The sequence below is a fragment of the Natrix helvetica genome, assembly GCF_964273705.1.
Source record: "Natrix helvetica genome assembly, chromosome: 12".
In the NCBI taxonomy this organism is placed as follows: Eukaryota; Metazoa; Chordata; class Lepidosauria; order Squamata; family Natricidae; genus Natrix; species Natrix helvetica.
The window spans coordinates 1715972-1731305 of record NC_138556.1 but is presented as its reverse complement, the minus strand read 5'-3'; the positions used below and the strand labels follow the sequence as shown (position 1 = coordinate 1731305).

General features: G+C 46.2%; 1 protein-coding gene across 1 annotated transcript in view; it reads left to right on the top strand.

Annotated features, from left to right (window-relative positions):
• The first annotated feature begins 14701 nt into the window (after positions 1 to 14701).
• The window catches only part of FRMD5 (FERM domain containing 5), a 91124-nt gene continuing 90491 nt past the window's right edge, over positions 14702 to 15334 (top strand). Inside the window, exon 1 of the mRNA XM_081964938.1 lies at positions 14702 to 14989. Within this exon, the coding sequence (XP_081821064.1) occupies positions 14888 to 14989 (102 nt within the window). The 5' untranslated portion in view covers positions 14702 to 14887. The remainder of the gene's footprint in view (positions 14990 to 15334) is intronic.

The window sequence follows — 15334 nt, the reverse complement described above, 5'->3', positions numbered from 1 at the left end:
AAATTGAATCTGAATATGTGTTGTAGCAGTTGGAAGATCTAGAAATAAAAGAGTACTCCAGAAATAATTACATAGCTGAAGGCTGAAACTATTGTACTATTGTTCAGCCCTATTATTGTACTGAAAAAGGGCTTTGCAAGGGACAGATGGATGAAGAGTTCAACCTAAATATTTTACACAGGTTTCAGTAAACAATGGCCAAATTTCTTTATAATCATCCAGTCATAATCTGCAATGGAAATCTATTTCCATTGTTCTGCAATTCATTTTAGTAATAGGTATATACTTCAGATTTGAAAATACTTCAAAGTCCTCATCTCAAAATCAAGTTAAAATGTTTCATGACATCTTCTCAAAACATAATAATTTTAGGAAATTGCAAAATAGTTTAATAAGCCTTATTTTCATTGCATCCAACAACTATTCCTTTTCTAGACACCGAGATTCACATTTTTGATAAAGCAATTAAGACATTTTCCCATTGTGTAGGCAAAATGGGAATCTCCAATTTGTTGTTCCACTTGGGCTTTAAAGTCTGAGTATGAAATGTAATGATTGATTAAAAAAATGTTTTTATGATTAAAGTGGGGGTTCTAAGATTTAATGATCATATCGAATAATTGTTGCTGAAGATGCCACCCACCCCAACTGAGACGTTGGCATAGACTGCAGTTCTTAATGCAGCCAGTGGGTGGCAACAAATCTATGACATTTTTTTTAATCCCTTAACAAAGGAAATTATTGTCCTGTTATTGATAAAGAAAAAAAAACTTAAAACTTAAATCTTCCACATCAGGTTTTTTTTTATTTAAAAAAAATCATGTTTAAAATGTGTATTCTTGCAGTATGATTTTTGTGTAAGAAAAAAATGAAAAATGCTATTTTATATCACCATTACAAATTGATAGAGATATAGCAATAAGGGATATATCTTGCACTATAAAAAGACCTTCACACTTTAATCTACATTTTTTTCTTTGCTCGCAGCTTGATAATAACAGGGAGGGGGTGGATGGAATAGAGGGGTGGGAGAATGGCTTCCCAGCTTCCGAAGGCACTGGGAGACATTGCTGGCATCTCAAGGACCACCGAGCAGAGGTCCCAGTGTGGCTGTCTATTTCCTATTTAAAAAATGAACAGGAGTGATTGGTGGATGTTTTGGACTGTGGGTGGCCCGTATGGAAAAGGGGGAATTAACTATGCTTCCTTTTGAGTGGGAAACTCAAAGCTGGTTTCTCTTCTTCTATGCCAATGTCGTTTATACAGTAAAGTTTTATACTCTTGGTAAAATAATGTCCCAGGAGTTCCTTTTCTGGATTCGCCAACTGCACAGTTGACATTACCAATGAATTAGAGGTGCTGTGTATGAATATTTCAAAAGTTCCCAGGAAAAAGAATGCATCTTAGGAGTGCATAAGTTGTCCAAAATACAGTGCTTGTTAAAAGACATACTTAATGACATGAGTAGCGTTACTTTTATTTACAATAATATAATCAATACCAATAACATAAGTATATAGTCTCAGATTCAGGAAACTAAAACCTCCACCCCTTAACTAACAATTAAAATGATACCTTCAGAATTTAAGACGTTCACAAGGATTTATAGAACAGTATATTGAGCTTTTAACATCTATCTAGGCAAGGGAACTCCATGAAAAGTACATTTTATTTTTATATTATATATTATATTTTATTAATGCATAGAGAGCCCCAGTTTGGTCCAGTGGTTAAGGCACCAGGCTAAAAGCGTGGGGGACCATGAGTTCAAGTCTACCTTAGCTCTGAAAGGCAGATTGGGCTGGTTGCTCTTTCTCAGTCAAACCCAGATAATGTGGTTGCTGCTGTGGGGGAAAATAGGAGGAAGAAGAAGGTGCACGGGATATGTTTGGCATCTTGAGTCATTTGTAAAAATAATACAGGCAGGATATAAACGAACAAACAAATCACATACCTTAAAAATAACATTCATGTTGAGCACATAGGATAAGACTTAATAAACCCCTCCGTCAATATCCAGATATGTACCTGTATATGTGATTTATTTAATATAATTTAATATAATCATTTGAAAAAGATATGGAATAAATATACTTAAATTAATAAATTTAGTCCAATAAAATAATGAGTTTGTAATAAATACCTCCCTATTGCAATAGTTTCTAATCATTAACAGAGTATCCCACAGTCCAAATACATGAATCAGATGCATCCATGCTGGAATCTAAGTATGATCTTTACAAATAAATATATCCTTTAAAAAAATGAAATGGCAGAAGATAAAGAGTTCTAAATAAACAACCAAGTCGAAGAAAAAGCAGGCAACCTTTTACAGTATAAAAGCAGAAGAAGAAGAAAGAAAACTAGATTTAAAAAATAGGGCTGCCTGCAGCCCCACATCTTTTGAGAAATTCAAATTTAGACAAGAAACTATACAGAATGACCCCCCCCCCCCCCCATAAGATAGGATGCTCTGTGATCCTGCATAGATACTGCAACTTTATTTCTTGGTGTTTCTTTTCCCAGTATAGTAATATGAATGATAATGATTATTATAGTGCACAGTCAGCCAGATCTTTAGATGGGATTTGGCATTTTTGACTGTTATCAAATTATCAAGGACCATGGCACAGGCAGATGTTGTTGACGGGGTTAATGGTGTCTTCGCAGGATACAAAATGTCCCCCAAAAGCTGTCTTTTGAAATTGACTGGTGGTGGTTTTGTTAATGCTGATGGTATTCAAATAGTGCTCCAGTTGTTTTGGGATTGCAACCAAAGCACCTGTAGTTATTGACACTATATTTACTTTCTTTTGCCACATTATTCTTTTTCTATTTGCAAGTATTTTGTGATTATCTGCAGTTCTTTCTCTTCTACGCTGCTCTTTCCAGGGCTGCCCCATCCACTATCCAGACTTTTTTGTCTTTGTTATCAACAATTGTGACGTCTGGACTGTTGTGTGGCAGGGGCTTGTCTGTTTGAACTCCTTATTATTTTGTTCATTATTTCAGCTTTGAGGTCATCCAGCTCCATAGCAATTCTTGACAGCTTTCTGATAAAAATGAAAAGAAAAACAGATATACCAAGAAAAAAGAAAGTAATTGACTGGAAGCCAGGGAGGTAAGGGCCTTTAACAGTCTAGGAAAGTCAAAATGGTGGGAGCTGGTAGGGTGGAATTTCAGAGGCAGAAGCACCACCAAAGAGCCATTTCCTAATTCCCACAAGATGATACTGCTTAATTGACAGGAGCTAGAGTGTGCCCACTTTTGCTGACCTTACTTAATGAGTGGAAACTCATGATCTGGAGGTGATCTTGGAAGCACTGAACAAACCCTTTCAAAGATTCTGGAGCACCAGGGAACTACCAGAGGGCTGGAAAAGAGAGATGGGACAGTCATTTGTCTGAAATGCTATAGGGTCCCCTGCTTGAGCATAGGGTTGGACTAGAAGACTTCTAAGGTTCCATCCAACTCTGTTATTTTGTATTCTATTGCTTCTGTTGGAAGATTTAAGAGTCCCAATGTCCCACAACTTTGGCATAATTCAGTCTTCTACATCTAAAGATGTAATTGTTGATTTGCTTAATCTGCTCTTAAGGAAACCGTGTATGGATAATCTGAACTGCCATTGTTTTGTGTTGAAACATGAAAAACACTAAGTGACTATTTCAAGCCTTACCTGAAATACTTCAAAAGAGGAATGTGTGCCTTTCTCCAAACCACATGAAGGGTTTCATATAATTATCATGTTACATAACATATGCAAATTTTGATTTGATTCCTCCTGCTTGGTATGATCTGTATATGAATAAGCATCTTTTCTATTCTACCTGGGGAGTCATTTCTATACAGGTTGAGCATCACCGAATGGAGGAAAGAAACTCGGGGGACCCTGTGTAGGACTGGCCATGGATATTACAGGCAGAGGGGACCGCAGGGCCCTCCAGCCCTCTGTGGTCTTCCTCCACGAGGTGAATAATATGCTAGATGTTAATGTTTTCACTGTAGTAAGCAACAGTGGGGAAAACCAGATTTTAACATCACAATAATTCATGTTTGGCTTATGTCTTGAAGTTGGGAGCCCAGGACTAGCAAATGATTTGGACAATCGTATAAAACCGCAATGCACATTTTTTTAAAAAATGTAAAGTGTACACTGTGATTTTATCTGGCTAGCCAGTCATTCCTTATGAGTGGTCAATTGTCCTTTTTTAATGGCCTATTACCTGAGTTCCAAATTAGTCAGTGTGAATGGATGTATCTGTGCCAAGCTGTTCCCTTTCAGAATGAGCAATATGATGCAGGAAAGGGATACAAAATTGTAAGCAAAAGGTATTAAAGGCCCAGGGAGAAAGAATAAAAGAGAACAAAGCTAAAACTAAGCAATAGGATTTGCTGTTTCTCGGAACCTCTCAGCCTTCACAAACCATTCTTGCTTCCACCAAACAGGTCCACTGTTTCCTATGCTTCTCCCCAAAACCCGCCTCTCTTTCTGAGGATGCTGTCAACTAGACCTGGCTGTCCCTTTTACTGTCCTTCCATACTGGGCTATCGATATGACCACCAGGCCAGCAAAACCTATCACTTTTGAACTGGCACTCCTGGCTCATCCCTCTCTTCTTCTTCCCTTCTGGTTTTAGTACAGTTTCCTTAAGTATTCCAGGTACTCGATTTCTTCTTACCAGCTTCCTGGCAGAACCAGTTCTCTTTTTGTTAGATATCTACAACAGTAAGTATGGTTTTCACCAAGGTCCTCTGTTCCTGCGGGAACAGAGGTTTGATCCTATTGGCTGAGAGTCTGACAGCTCCCTATAAAAGGGCTGCTGTCAGACCCAGTCTTTGCTGGATTGTTCACACTTGTTGATGCTATTAATAAAGAGCTGTTGCACTGTTAGCCTGTGTCTGCCTATCCATTGCCTGATCTAACACTGGCGACGAAGGTGGGATTGGAAGGCAGCTAGGCGAACCAAAAAGAGCACAGAAAATCCAGCAAGTTATCCAGTCCAGAGCTCAGCGCGGCATCAAGTGGCCATTTTTGAGCGGCAAGCTTAAATCGCCCTCTCTAATGAAGAAATGGCCATTCATGCCCCACCGACTCCATATGACCCAGTCTCTGAGCACTGGGAGTCGTATATGCTCCGCTTCAACTGTTTCCTAGAGGCCAACGACCTCACGGGCATACCAGACGGCCGGAAAAAGAACATGTTCCTCATGTTACTGTGGCGGGGAAGTGTTCGAGACGGCGAAGAACCTGTCAGAGCCAACACCTCTGCAGTCGGTTGCCTGGTCCGCACTCCAACAAATGCTCAAAACCCACTACGCGCTGAAGCCATCCCAATATGTTCGCCGGCACGAGTTTAATACCAGAAATCAAAAAGAGGGCAAAACAATAAATGATTATGTGGGGGCACTCCGCAAGGCTGCCGCATACTGTGAATTCAGGGGCCTGGACGATTTGATTTTGGACCGCATAATATGCGGCGTACAGGACATTAGTCTGCAAAGGAGGTTGCTGGCATGGTCAAACCTCTCCTTACAGATCACCCTGGACGAAGCCAGGACATCAGAATCAGCACCAGAATGCGGCTTCAGAAGCGCAAAAGAACACACGTGTTCATTGCGAGGCTGCCGAGCCTGAGAGTTCTGAGGGGGAAGAAGATGACAGCTGCCGCATGCACATAGACGGGGACGGGGCACATAGCCAAGGTGTGCCGGAGCAAATTCCCTGAGACAGCCTGGCAGCCCAGGAACATGCCACACTGCCGGCCGAAGGCCAACTCAGGAGCCTGGCAGAAGCCCCCTAGATGATCCAAAGGGGACAATATAGTCACCTACCACACATCGATTGGACAAGTCCACACTAGGTGGCCAAAAAAGCTAAGAGTCACTGTCCTAATAGAGGATTCTCCATGCGAGATGGAGATAGACACAGGGTCTTCTCTGACAATCATTCCTTGGGCAACCCTGAAGAAGGCTATCCCTAGCCTCATTAAGCAGCACCTTCGTACCCCTGACATCCGCCTGAGAGACTACCAGGGGAACCAAGTCCCCATCGTGGGCCAGGGCATGTTCCAGGTGAACTTCAAACAGTTCAGAGGAAGACGGTGAACGGTGGTCAGCAGCAACCTGCAAAGCCTCCTACGGCTAGATTGGTTCAAGGCCCTAGGCCTTGAGGTAACCGGCATCCACACCGTGGCAAACGTCCCAACATCAAACGCTCCGAAAGACAATGGCGCCATGGCCATCTTTAAGGAGTTCGAGGACGTCTTCAGCCCGGGCCTGGGTAAGTATGTGGGGACCCCAATTTCTTTCAATTTGGACCCCAACATAGTGTCAATAAGGCTTAAACCCAGGAGAGTGCCTTTTGCTCTCCATCCTAAAATTGACAGGGAAATTGACAAGCTCATAGACCAGGGAATCCTAGAGCTAGTCGATCATGCACGCTGGGAGACCCCTATAGTGACACCTGTCAAATCTGATGGGACAGTCCGCATCTGTGCAGATTACAAATGTACACTAAATAAGGCGCTACAACAAAGCGTGTACCCTGTACCTATCGTACAGCACCTCCTCCATTCACTAGGCCCTGGAAAATTTTTCGCGAAATTAGACATGGCGCAGGCATACCAACAATTGCCAGTATATGGCGCTACAGCAGAGGCCCAAACCATCGTGACACAAAGGGGTGCATTCAAATGTCACCACATGCAATTTGGCATTAGTATTGCCCCTGGACTGTTCCAAAGCATCATGGAACGGCTTTTGCAGGGGATTCCAGGTGTTGTCCCCTATTTTGACAACATCTTGGTATCAGCTGCAAATGAGGCACAACTTTTGAAATGTGTACGGGCAGTTTTGACAAGAATTTGAGAAAAAGGCCTCCGCCTTAAAAAAGAAAAATGTAAAATAAATGTGCCAAGGGTGGAATTCCTGGGATACCTCATCGACAGTTCTGGGATTCACCCGATCTCTCAAAAACTTAAAACTATCCAGGACGCCCCTACACCTCGCAATCAAACCGAGCTGCAGGCGTTCCTCAGGCTCCTTAACTTTTACAGCATCTTTTACAACAGAAAGCCACCGTTGCTTAACAAAGAATGCGAAGTGGTCCTGGGGAAAAGCCGAAGCTGCCGCATTTGCCACGGTAAAAAGACTTCTGTCGGCGGAGTCTTTCCTCATCCAATACAGCCAGACCCTGCCTTTGGTGCTGACCTGCGATGCTTCACCTTTCGGCGTCGGAGCCGTCCTCAGCCACCACATGCACAACGGAACTGAATCTCCCATAGCGTTTTATTCCAGGACCCTATCTGCCGCAGAAAGGAACTATAGCAAGTTGGACCGTGAGGCTTTGGCTGCTGTGGCTGGGGTAAAAAGATTTCACGAATACCTCTATGGGCGGGATTTTGAACTCATTACTAATCACAAACCACTTTTGGGTTTGCTGGCTGAGGACAGACCAACTCCTGTGTCACTATCACCGCGAACGACAAGGTGGACTATTTTCTTAGCTGCCTATTCCTACCGGCTGGTGCACCGAACTGGCATGACTTTGGGGCATGCAGACGTGTTGAGTCGCTGCCCATTGCCAGAAATCCTTGCAGACCCTACGCCTGAGATGCCAGTTCTGCTTATTGACTGTTTGGAGACTGGCCCTGTCTCGTCTAGTGATGTGGCCCGCTACTCCGCTAAAGACTCCACTGTAAAACAAATTATGAACTGGGTGTGGAGGGGGTGGCCCAAGGGGCCTGTGGGGTCTGAGTTCAAAATGTATTTTTCTAAGCGTGATGAATTGTCTGTTGTTAACGGTTGCTTACTGTGGGGGGACCAGGTCGTTTTTCCATCCAAACTGCACATTGCAGTATTAGAAGCTTTACATGTAGGGCATCCTGGAATTGTCAGGATGAAGTCCCTGGCAAGGAGTTACATATGGTGGCCTAACATGGACAGGGAGATTGAAGAATGGGTGGCTACCTGCACACCATGCCAGGAGTCCAGACCAGCTCCCCCAGAGACACCCGCTAAGGAGTGGGAGCGTCCTCAAGCACCATGGTCTAGGGTGCATATAGACTTTGCCGGCCCAGTTCACAGCCAAACTTTCTTAGTAGTTGTGGATACCTACCCGAAGTGGTTAGAGGTAGTCCTGATGACCTCCATAACCGCAGTGGCGGTCATCAAGGTACTACGGAGACTTTTCTCCACACACGGCCTGCCTGATGTCTTGGTCTCAGACAATGCCCCCCAATTCATGGCCATGCCTTTCAAGACCTTCCTAGTAGCCCAGGGATTTCGGTATGCCCTGGTCGCACCATTCCATCCAGCTTCCAATGGTCAGGCGGAACGAATGGTGTGATCTGCAAAAGAGGCCCTCTCTAGGATGAGCCCAGAAGATTGGCAAATACGGGTTGACCATTACCTCCTAATTCAACACATCACACCCAGTGCCACCACTGGGAGAAGCCCCTCTGAGCTTCTCATGGGTCACCGGCTAAGATTCCACTTAGACCGGCTACACCCAAATTATTCTGCTGCATCTCCCCCAGACTCCACAAGCAAAATTCAGAATTTTAGCGTAGGGAACTCGGTATACGCCCACAGCTATGCCGGGGTAACTCTGTGGATTCCTCCCACGGTGATAGGGATCACTGGTCCTCGCTCCTACCTGCTAGAGCTCGAGGACAGTAGGAATTGTAGAAGGCACATTGACCAACTCCGTGGCCGCCTCTCCAACTCCAATCTTAGACCACCAGTGGTAACTCCTGCTCGAGTTAGCCAAAGCCCTACCCAAATGGAGCAACTGCTCACTCCTCCTACAGTCAGCTCAAGCCTGAGTTGTCCAGAATACTTATCTGGTGGTGTTGCAGGCTCGCAGCGAGCTCTGAGCGAACCGGCTCTAGAAGCCCCAGCCGTGGCCTGTGGAAGATTCCAGGAACTTCCACCAAGCGGAGCTGCAGAGCAAACAGGTCCGTCCGACCTGTCCAAAGGAACCCCTCCTACTGAACTGCGCAGGTCAGGCAGAGCTACACCAAAGCCCGCCTACCTGCATGACTACGTCACCAGTAGGATTGTTCCATCTAAGAGGGGAGGAGTGTTAGATATCTACAACAGTAAGTATGGTTTTCACCAAGGTCCTCTGTTCCTGCGGGAACAGAGGTTTGATCCTATTGGCTGAGAGTCTGACAGCTCCCTATAAAAGGGCTGCTGTCAGACCCAGTCTTTGCTGGATTGTTCACACTTGTTGTTGCTATTAATAAAGAGCTGTTGCACTGTTAGCCTGTGTCTGCCTATCAATTGCCTGATCTAACACTTTCCCTTTCCAAGTGCCTTGGTTTCTGAGACCCCACTTTGCACACTCAGTCTTGCATTACATAGTCTGTCTGTGGCTGCAGATATTTTGGTCTCTCGGTCAACACTGCTTCCTTGGCATTGCCTACATAGAAAACTCCATGCACATTCACATCCCAACCAGCAGGCTTAACATCCCCCCTTACATTCCTCACATATTTATCCATAAATATGTTAAATAGGTCAAAGTGCAGCCCACATCCTTCCCTTGTCTTTTCTTATTCTCGGACACGCTTCACTCTCTCCATCACGTTTGGCTTCATGCAAGAGGTTGCATAAGTGAAGCCTATTCACTTTATCATGCACTCTCCTATTTCCGAAGCCAATGAAGAAGAAGAAAACTGACCTAACCTTTCTCCCAAGAACTGAAAACCCAGAAAGATTTACATTAATCAGTTTCAATCTTTGAAATTTTTGTACTCAGTTGTAAGGATGACAATAAAGGCTATTTCTAAAATGGGCAAGTTAATAGAAGTATTTCACCCCTTTATATTATTTCGCTACCTGAAGCTGGTAGGACAGGAGGGAAATTATTTATTTACGTATATCCCACCTCACTGCTACGTTTCCTAATGAGAAGCAGCTTTTATAAAAAGACCACATGGGAAAACCCATGGCATTCTAAGTGGCAAAGTGCCTGGGATTTTGACTAGCAGATTTTTTTCCTATAAACGCTCCGCAGCAGATGGACAGCCATGTTTAATGTTTCCACAATAAGAGAGATGCCATCTGAATGCCATTCATTTTGCAGCTGCAGGCTCGATGGGGAAGAGACAGCAATGTCTCCAAGACGCCCCACTGCAGGGAAATGGAAAGGGTCCAGCTGTACTGAAGGCCACTTTATCATCCTATGAGACACACCCCTCCAACTTGCATTTCCATTGTGTGGTGATGTTTCATTCCTTAGCAATAAAAAAGAGATAGGTAATGGATAAAATAGCTGGAATTATTTCAGATCATGTTCCTGCAAAGTTTTATATACATACATACATACATACATACATACATACATACATACATACATACATGTATTTGTGTTACAACCCCTGGTATGCCCAAATATGGGAGGGAACTCACTACTCCCCCTTTCTGCCTGGTTGGTCTCCTGTAGTGAGCCGAAGGACAGAAAGGGGGAGTAGTGAGTTCCCTCCCATATTTGGGCATACCAGGGTTGTAACACAAATACGTACCTATTTCTCTGGCTCAGCTGATAAGGAGGAGAGCCTGTGGCTTAGTGGCTAAGACTCCTGCCTAATATGTAATACAGCCCAGGTTCGAATCCCAGTAAGGGTATGGCTAGCTGATGAGAGCTAAATAGCTTGAAATAGATCTATACTAGTTTCCCTTTATTTATTTATCAGTACAAATACAACACAAACATAGCAAAGGCAACATTAAAAATAAAAATATGGTTTTCTGCCTGCATGGTCTTCTGTGATGAGCCGAAGGACAGAAAGAGGGAGTAGTGACCTTCCTCCCATATTTGGGCATACCAGGGGTTGTAACACAAATACATACCTATTTCGCTGGCTCAGCTGATAAGGAGGAGAGCCTGTGGCTTAGTGGCTAAGACTCCTGCCTAATATGTAATACAGCCCAGATTCAAATCCCAGTAAGGGTATGGCTAGCTGATGAGAGCTAAATAGCTTGAAATAGATCTATACTAGTCAACAAATACAACATAATATAAGAAATAACTATACCTCTATAGAAATGGGGGGAAAATGAAAGCATTATTGAATGCATTTGGGTAAATATAAAAAGAAAAAGGAATAACACTGCCATAGGTTTTTACCATAAACCAGGGGTTCCCACACCCCAGCTACAGATTAGTACTGGGCCATGGACCGTTGGTAACTGGGCCATGGGAGTGATGGGTGAGCGTGTAAAGCTTCATTTGCACATGCATAGAAGCTAGGTTGCGTGTGCAAAAACTATTTCCTCTCCAGAGGTGGCATTCAGCAGGTTCTGACCAGTTCTGGAGAACTGGTAGCAGAAATTTTGAATAGTTCGGAGAACCAGTAAATACCACCTCTGACTGGCCCTGCCCCCATCTATTCTCTGCCTCCTGAGTCCCAGCTGATCAGGAATGAATGGCGATTTTGCACTAACCTTCCCTGGAATGGGGAGAGAATGGAGATTTTACAGTATCCTTCCCCTGCTACTCCCACCAAGCCACGCCCACATAATTGGTAGTAAAAAAAATTGAACCCCACCACTGTCCCTCCCCCACTGCCTTGCTTTGGCCCATTACTTTTTCCTGTAGGTTGTTAACTTTTTCTCAAGTGTTTCAATTAATTTACATTTGGTAGAGATTTAATTTGGGCCTTCTGAGGGTATGAGTACATACATGGGAGATATTTTTGCAAATCAAAACATTATTAGATTTGCAAAAATATAATTAAAGATTTTAAAATAGATTTTCTGCTTTTTTGTTTAAAACTTTACAAAGATGGTATAAAATATAATATAGTATAAATCTAATATAAAAATGTAAAAGTCTAAAACAAAAATATAAAACTCGAAGTACAAATTTAAAATTTGTATAAAAATGTGAGAATTAAACTTACAAAATTCATATGTTTACTTTTAAAAAATTAAAATTTATTTAAAAATAATAAATTTTAGAACCTATATAAAGTTTTTTTTAATTAAAAGGTAAATTTATTTCAAATTTATATTCCAAACAATAGTTTGGAAATAATAACAAATTTTACAAATTATAAAATTAAAAAGCCTAACTTTTTAAAAGTTTAATTAAATTTACGTTTTTAAACATGAGAATGGCTATATGGATGGTTTTAATCTTTAAGCTGGAGTAATTCTTTTTTTAGCTCCTCTTGTGGCTGGTGTTGAAATCATTTGCACACATATACCAAAGTCCCTGGGGAACCCAAGTCACCCTAGTAGTCCATAGGAGGCACTAATACTGGTGTTCTATCAGCTAGTTCTGCCTTAGCTTTCAGCAGGAACAAACATCTGGGCCCCTGGAAGCCCCACTGAGCTGCCCAAGCCCCCCCTCTGCATACAGATGGACTGGATCAAGAGAAAAGACCCAGGCTCCCAATCTGGACATGGGGATCCAGAAACGCAAAGCTGCACGGGGGGGAAATGGCCACTCTCCCAAGCAAAAAGCACCCAGAAGGCCAAGAACTCTTCTTCCCAATCCAAGTGTCGGGAAAGGCGCCAGTCAATCTCCCTGCAGTCTCCTCTACCTGGTTCTTCAAAGGATTTGATTGATGGCTCCCTCACCACATTAGCTGCACATTAGCCAAGTGGGATTTGATTGGGGCAACGTTGGGGGGGGGGAAGCAGTTGCTTCCTGTGATCTGGACTCCATGGTCCGGTTAATGCATCTCAAGAAAGCATTTGTCCCGTAGCATCTGCATCCCATTCAGCTTTGGTTTCTTATACAGATCCTTCTCATGTGAACCCTCCCCCCCCCCATCATTTTGGGAGCAATATTCCCCTTTGCCTAGACCTTTTTATTTCTCTTCTATATGTTCTAAAGTGTCAGTCACTCTTCCTGGTGTCAGCTCCTCTGAAAATATGATCATCTTCCCACAAACTCTTCACCAAGGTTATTTTTAAATATATTGAATAGAGTCCTCAGGTGGCACTTTATTATCAAGTCAGTGTCAACTCTTACGATCTACTCTTCAGGTCTACTCTCCAATCGAACCCTGAGCCACCTGTGAGTACTCTGTAGTATTTCAGCCGATTACAAATCCATCTGACACTCATATCATCCAACTCATATTGCACCAGTTTATTAAGGAGAGTATTATTATTAAACATTACTCTTGAAAGCTTTGCTGAGTTAAAAGTGTATTATGTCCAGGGCATTGCACTCTCCATTAAGCTAATAATTCTGCCCCCCCCCCACAAAAAGAGACAGATGTTGGTTTGCTGTGACTTGTTTGTAACAAGCCTTGGCTGTTGCTTGTTAATTGTTGCATTCCTATCCAAGAATTCACAAGCATACTTTTTGATCATCTCTTTGCAGACCTCCCCAGTATCAGCCTGAGGTACACAGTTCTGCAATTCCCCACCCTCTCCCTTTTTTGAATTTGGGGATGACCTTTGCAGTCCTGGAGTCATCTTGGACCTTGCCACTCTTCCAGGAGTCCACAGAGCTAAGCAGGAATTCTGCTGCTGCAGTAATCCTTCGCAGCATGGCACACAAGGCATGAGGCTCTGGAGCTCTTTCCTTTGAACTAGTTAAAGGTTCTCCTACCTTCTGCTTGTCCTGTGCTCCCACTGGCCTTCTTTGGACCCTCCCCTGCTCCCCCCCTTGGCCACCAGCTTTATCTCCTCGCCTTCCCTAAGCTGCTGCCGCGATGGCCAAAAGCCTCAAGCCCTTTGACCTCTCTGCCAAGGAGGAAACACATGAGCAGCATCACAAGCTGGAGAGGCTTTTGTCTGCAATGCTTGAGCACATCCTGTACTAAGCAGGAGGTTGGGCTAGGTGAGCACTTGGATCCTCAATTGTATGGGTCTGTGACAATTTGTGCCACCTGTTTAGCTGCCTGAATACTTTTCTACCTGCCACTTTTATCTACTGCTTACTGGATCCTCTAAAAGTGCCAGGCGGCCATCAACTCGGACAGGGCCATAACATGGGAACCGGTTCAGAAGTGGTTCAAGTTGTAAGGCCAGGTGTAAAAGCCCTACACCTTCAGTTGAGGTGTAGGAGACGATTCACGTGTCCGGCTGAGCTCCTGCCGCGGTGGGTCGGCAGAGGCCGTGCCGGGAGGGGACCATCGGGCAGCGGCCCCTCTAGAGGGCACCGGCGGGGTTTCTGAGGCTCCTGAGAAGCTCCTGCCAGCGTTTCACCCGCGCGTCTGAACCCGCGACTAGTAGCGCTCGCATCCCCGACCCTCTGTAAGCGCTCTGGCTTCACTGTGAGCCCCCCGGCGGCGGCTCCGCATTCCCGTTGCCGCGTCCCTCCGCGCCCTTCGCCCGGCTGCGGGCACCGCTCCCCGAGGCTCCCAGGGGCCGCCCCCTGCCCGCGATCGGTTCCGCACAGCGTCGTCTCCGAGACGGTCGCCGCGGCCGAGCGAGGCTGCTGCTCCCCCTCCGCCACTTCCTCGGGGGGGGGGGGAGAAGGGGGCGGCGCGTTCTGGCCCTGCAGGGGCCGCGGGTGAGGGGGGAGGGAGGGGGGTCACCGCGGTTGCAGCTGCGGCAGCTTCCCAGGCGCCGCTGGAGAGGCCGAGAGCCCCCCCCAAAAAAAGCGGAGCGGCCCATTGGGTTGCGCGCGAGCTCGTCAGAGGCGGCGCTGGGCCCGGATTGGCCTCGGCGGCCGCGAACCCGCAAGCCTCGCTCGGCGTAGCCCCCGCCCCCCCCGCCCCCCAAGCCGCGCCGCTCGCCGCCTGCCCGCCGCGCTCCCTGCCAGCCGGGCTTTGTGCGAGCCGAGCCGAGGCAGGCGGCGGCGGCGGCAGCGGTGGCGGCGGCGGCAGCCCTCCTCGCCCGCCAGGGAGCCCCCTGCTCCGGCCATGTGAAGGGAGCCGGCGCGGAGCCCCCGTCCGCCGCCGCCCCGGCCAAGATGCTCAGCCGGCTGATGAGCGGCAGCAGCAGGAGCCTCGACCGCGACTACAGCTGCACCGTCCGCCTCCTCGACGACAACGAGTACTCGTGCACCATCCAGGTGGGGTTGCGGCACGGCCGGATGCAGGGGGAGCCGGCGCGGGGCCCGGAGCTCGGCATCGGGCGGGCTGCTCTCCGGGACGGCCGCTCCGCGAAACGCCGCGCCGGGGGCGGCCTGCCGAGCGGCGGCCTCTCGCAGGGAGAGGCGGCGGCGGCGGCGGCGGCGGCTCTTTTGCGGGAGGCAGAGGAGCGGCCATGCCCGGCGGCGATGGGTGCCGAAACGCGGCGGGGAAGAAACTTCTGTCCGGGGAGGCGCGGCGGGGGGCGGGCCGAGCCGAGGGCGCCGCTGCGGGACGGGGCATCTCCGTCGGCCGAGCCCCCCACGCGACCCCCGCCCGCTGCGAAG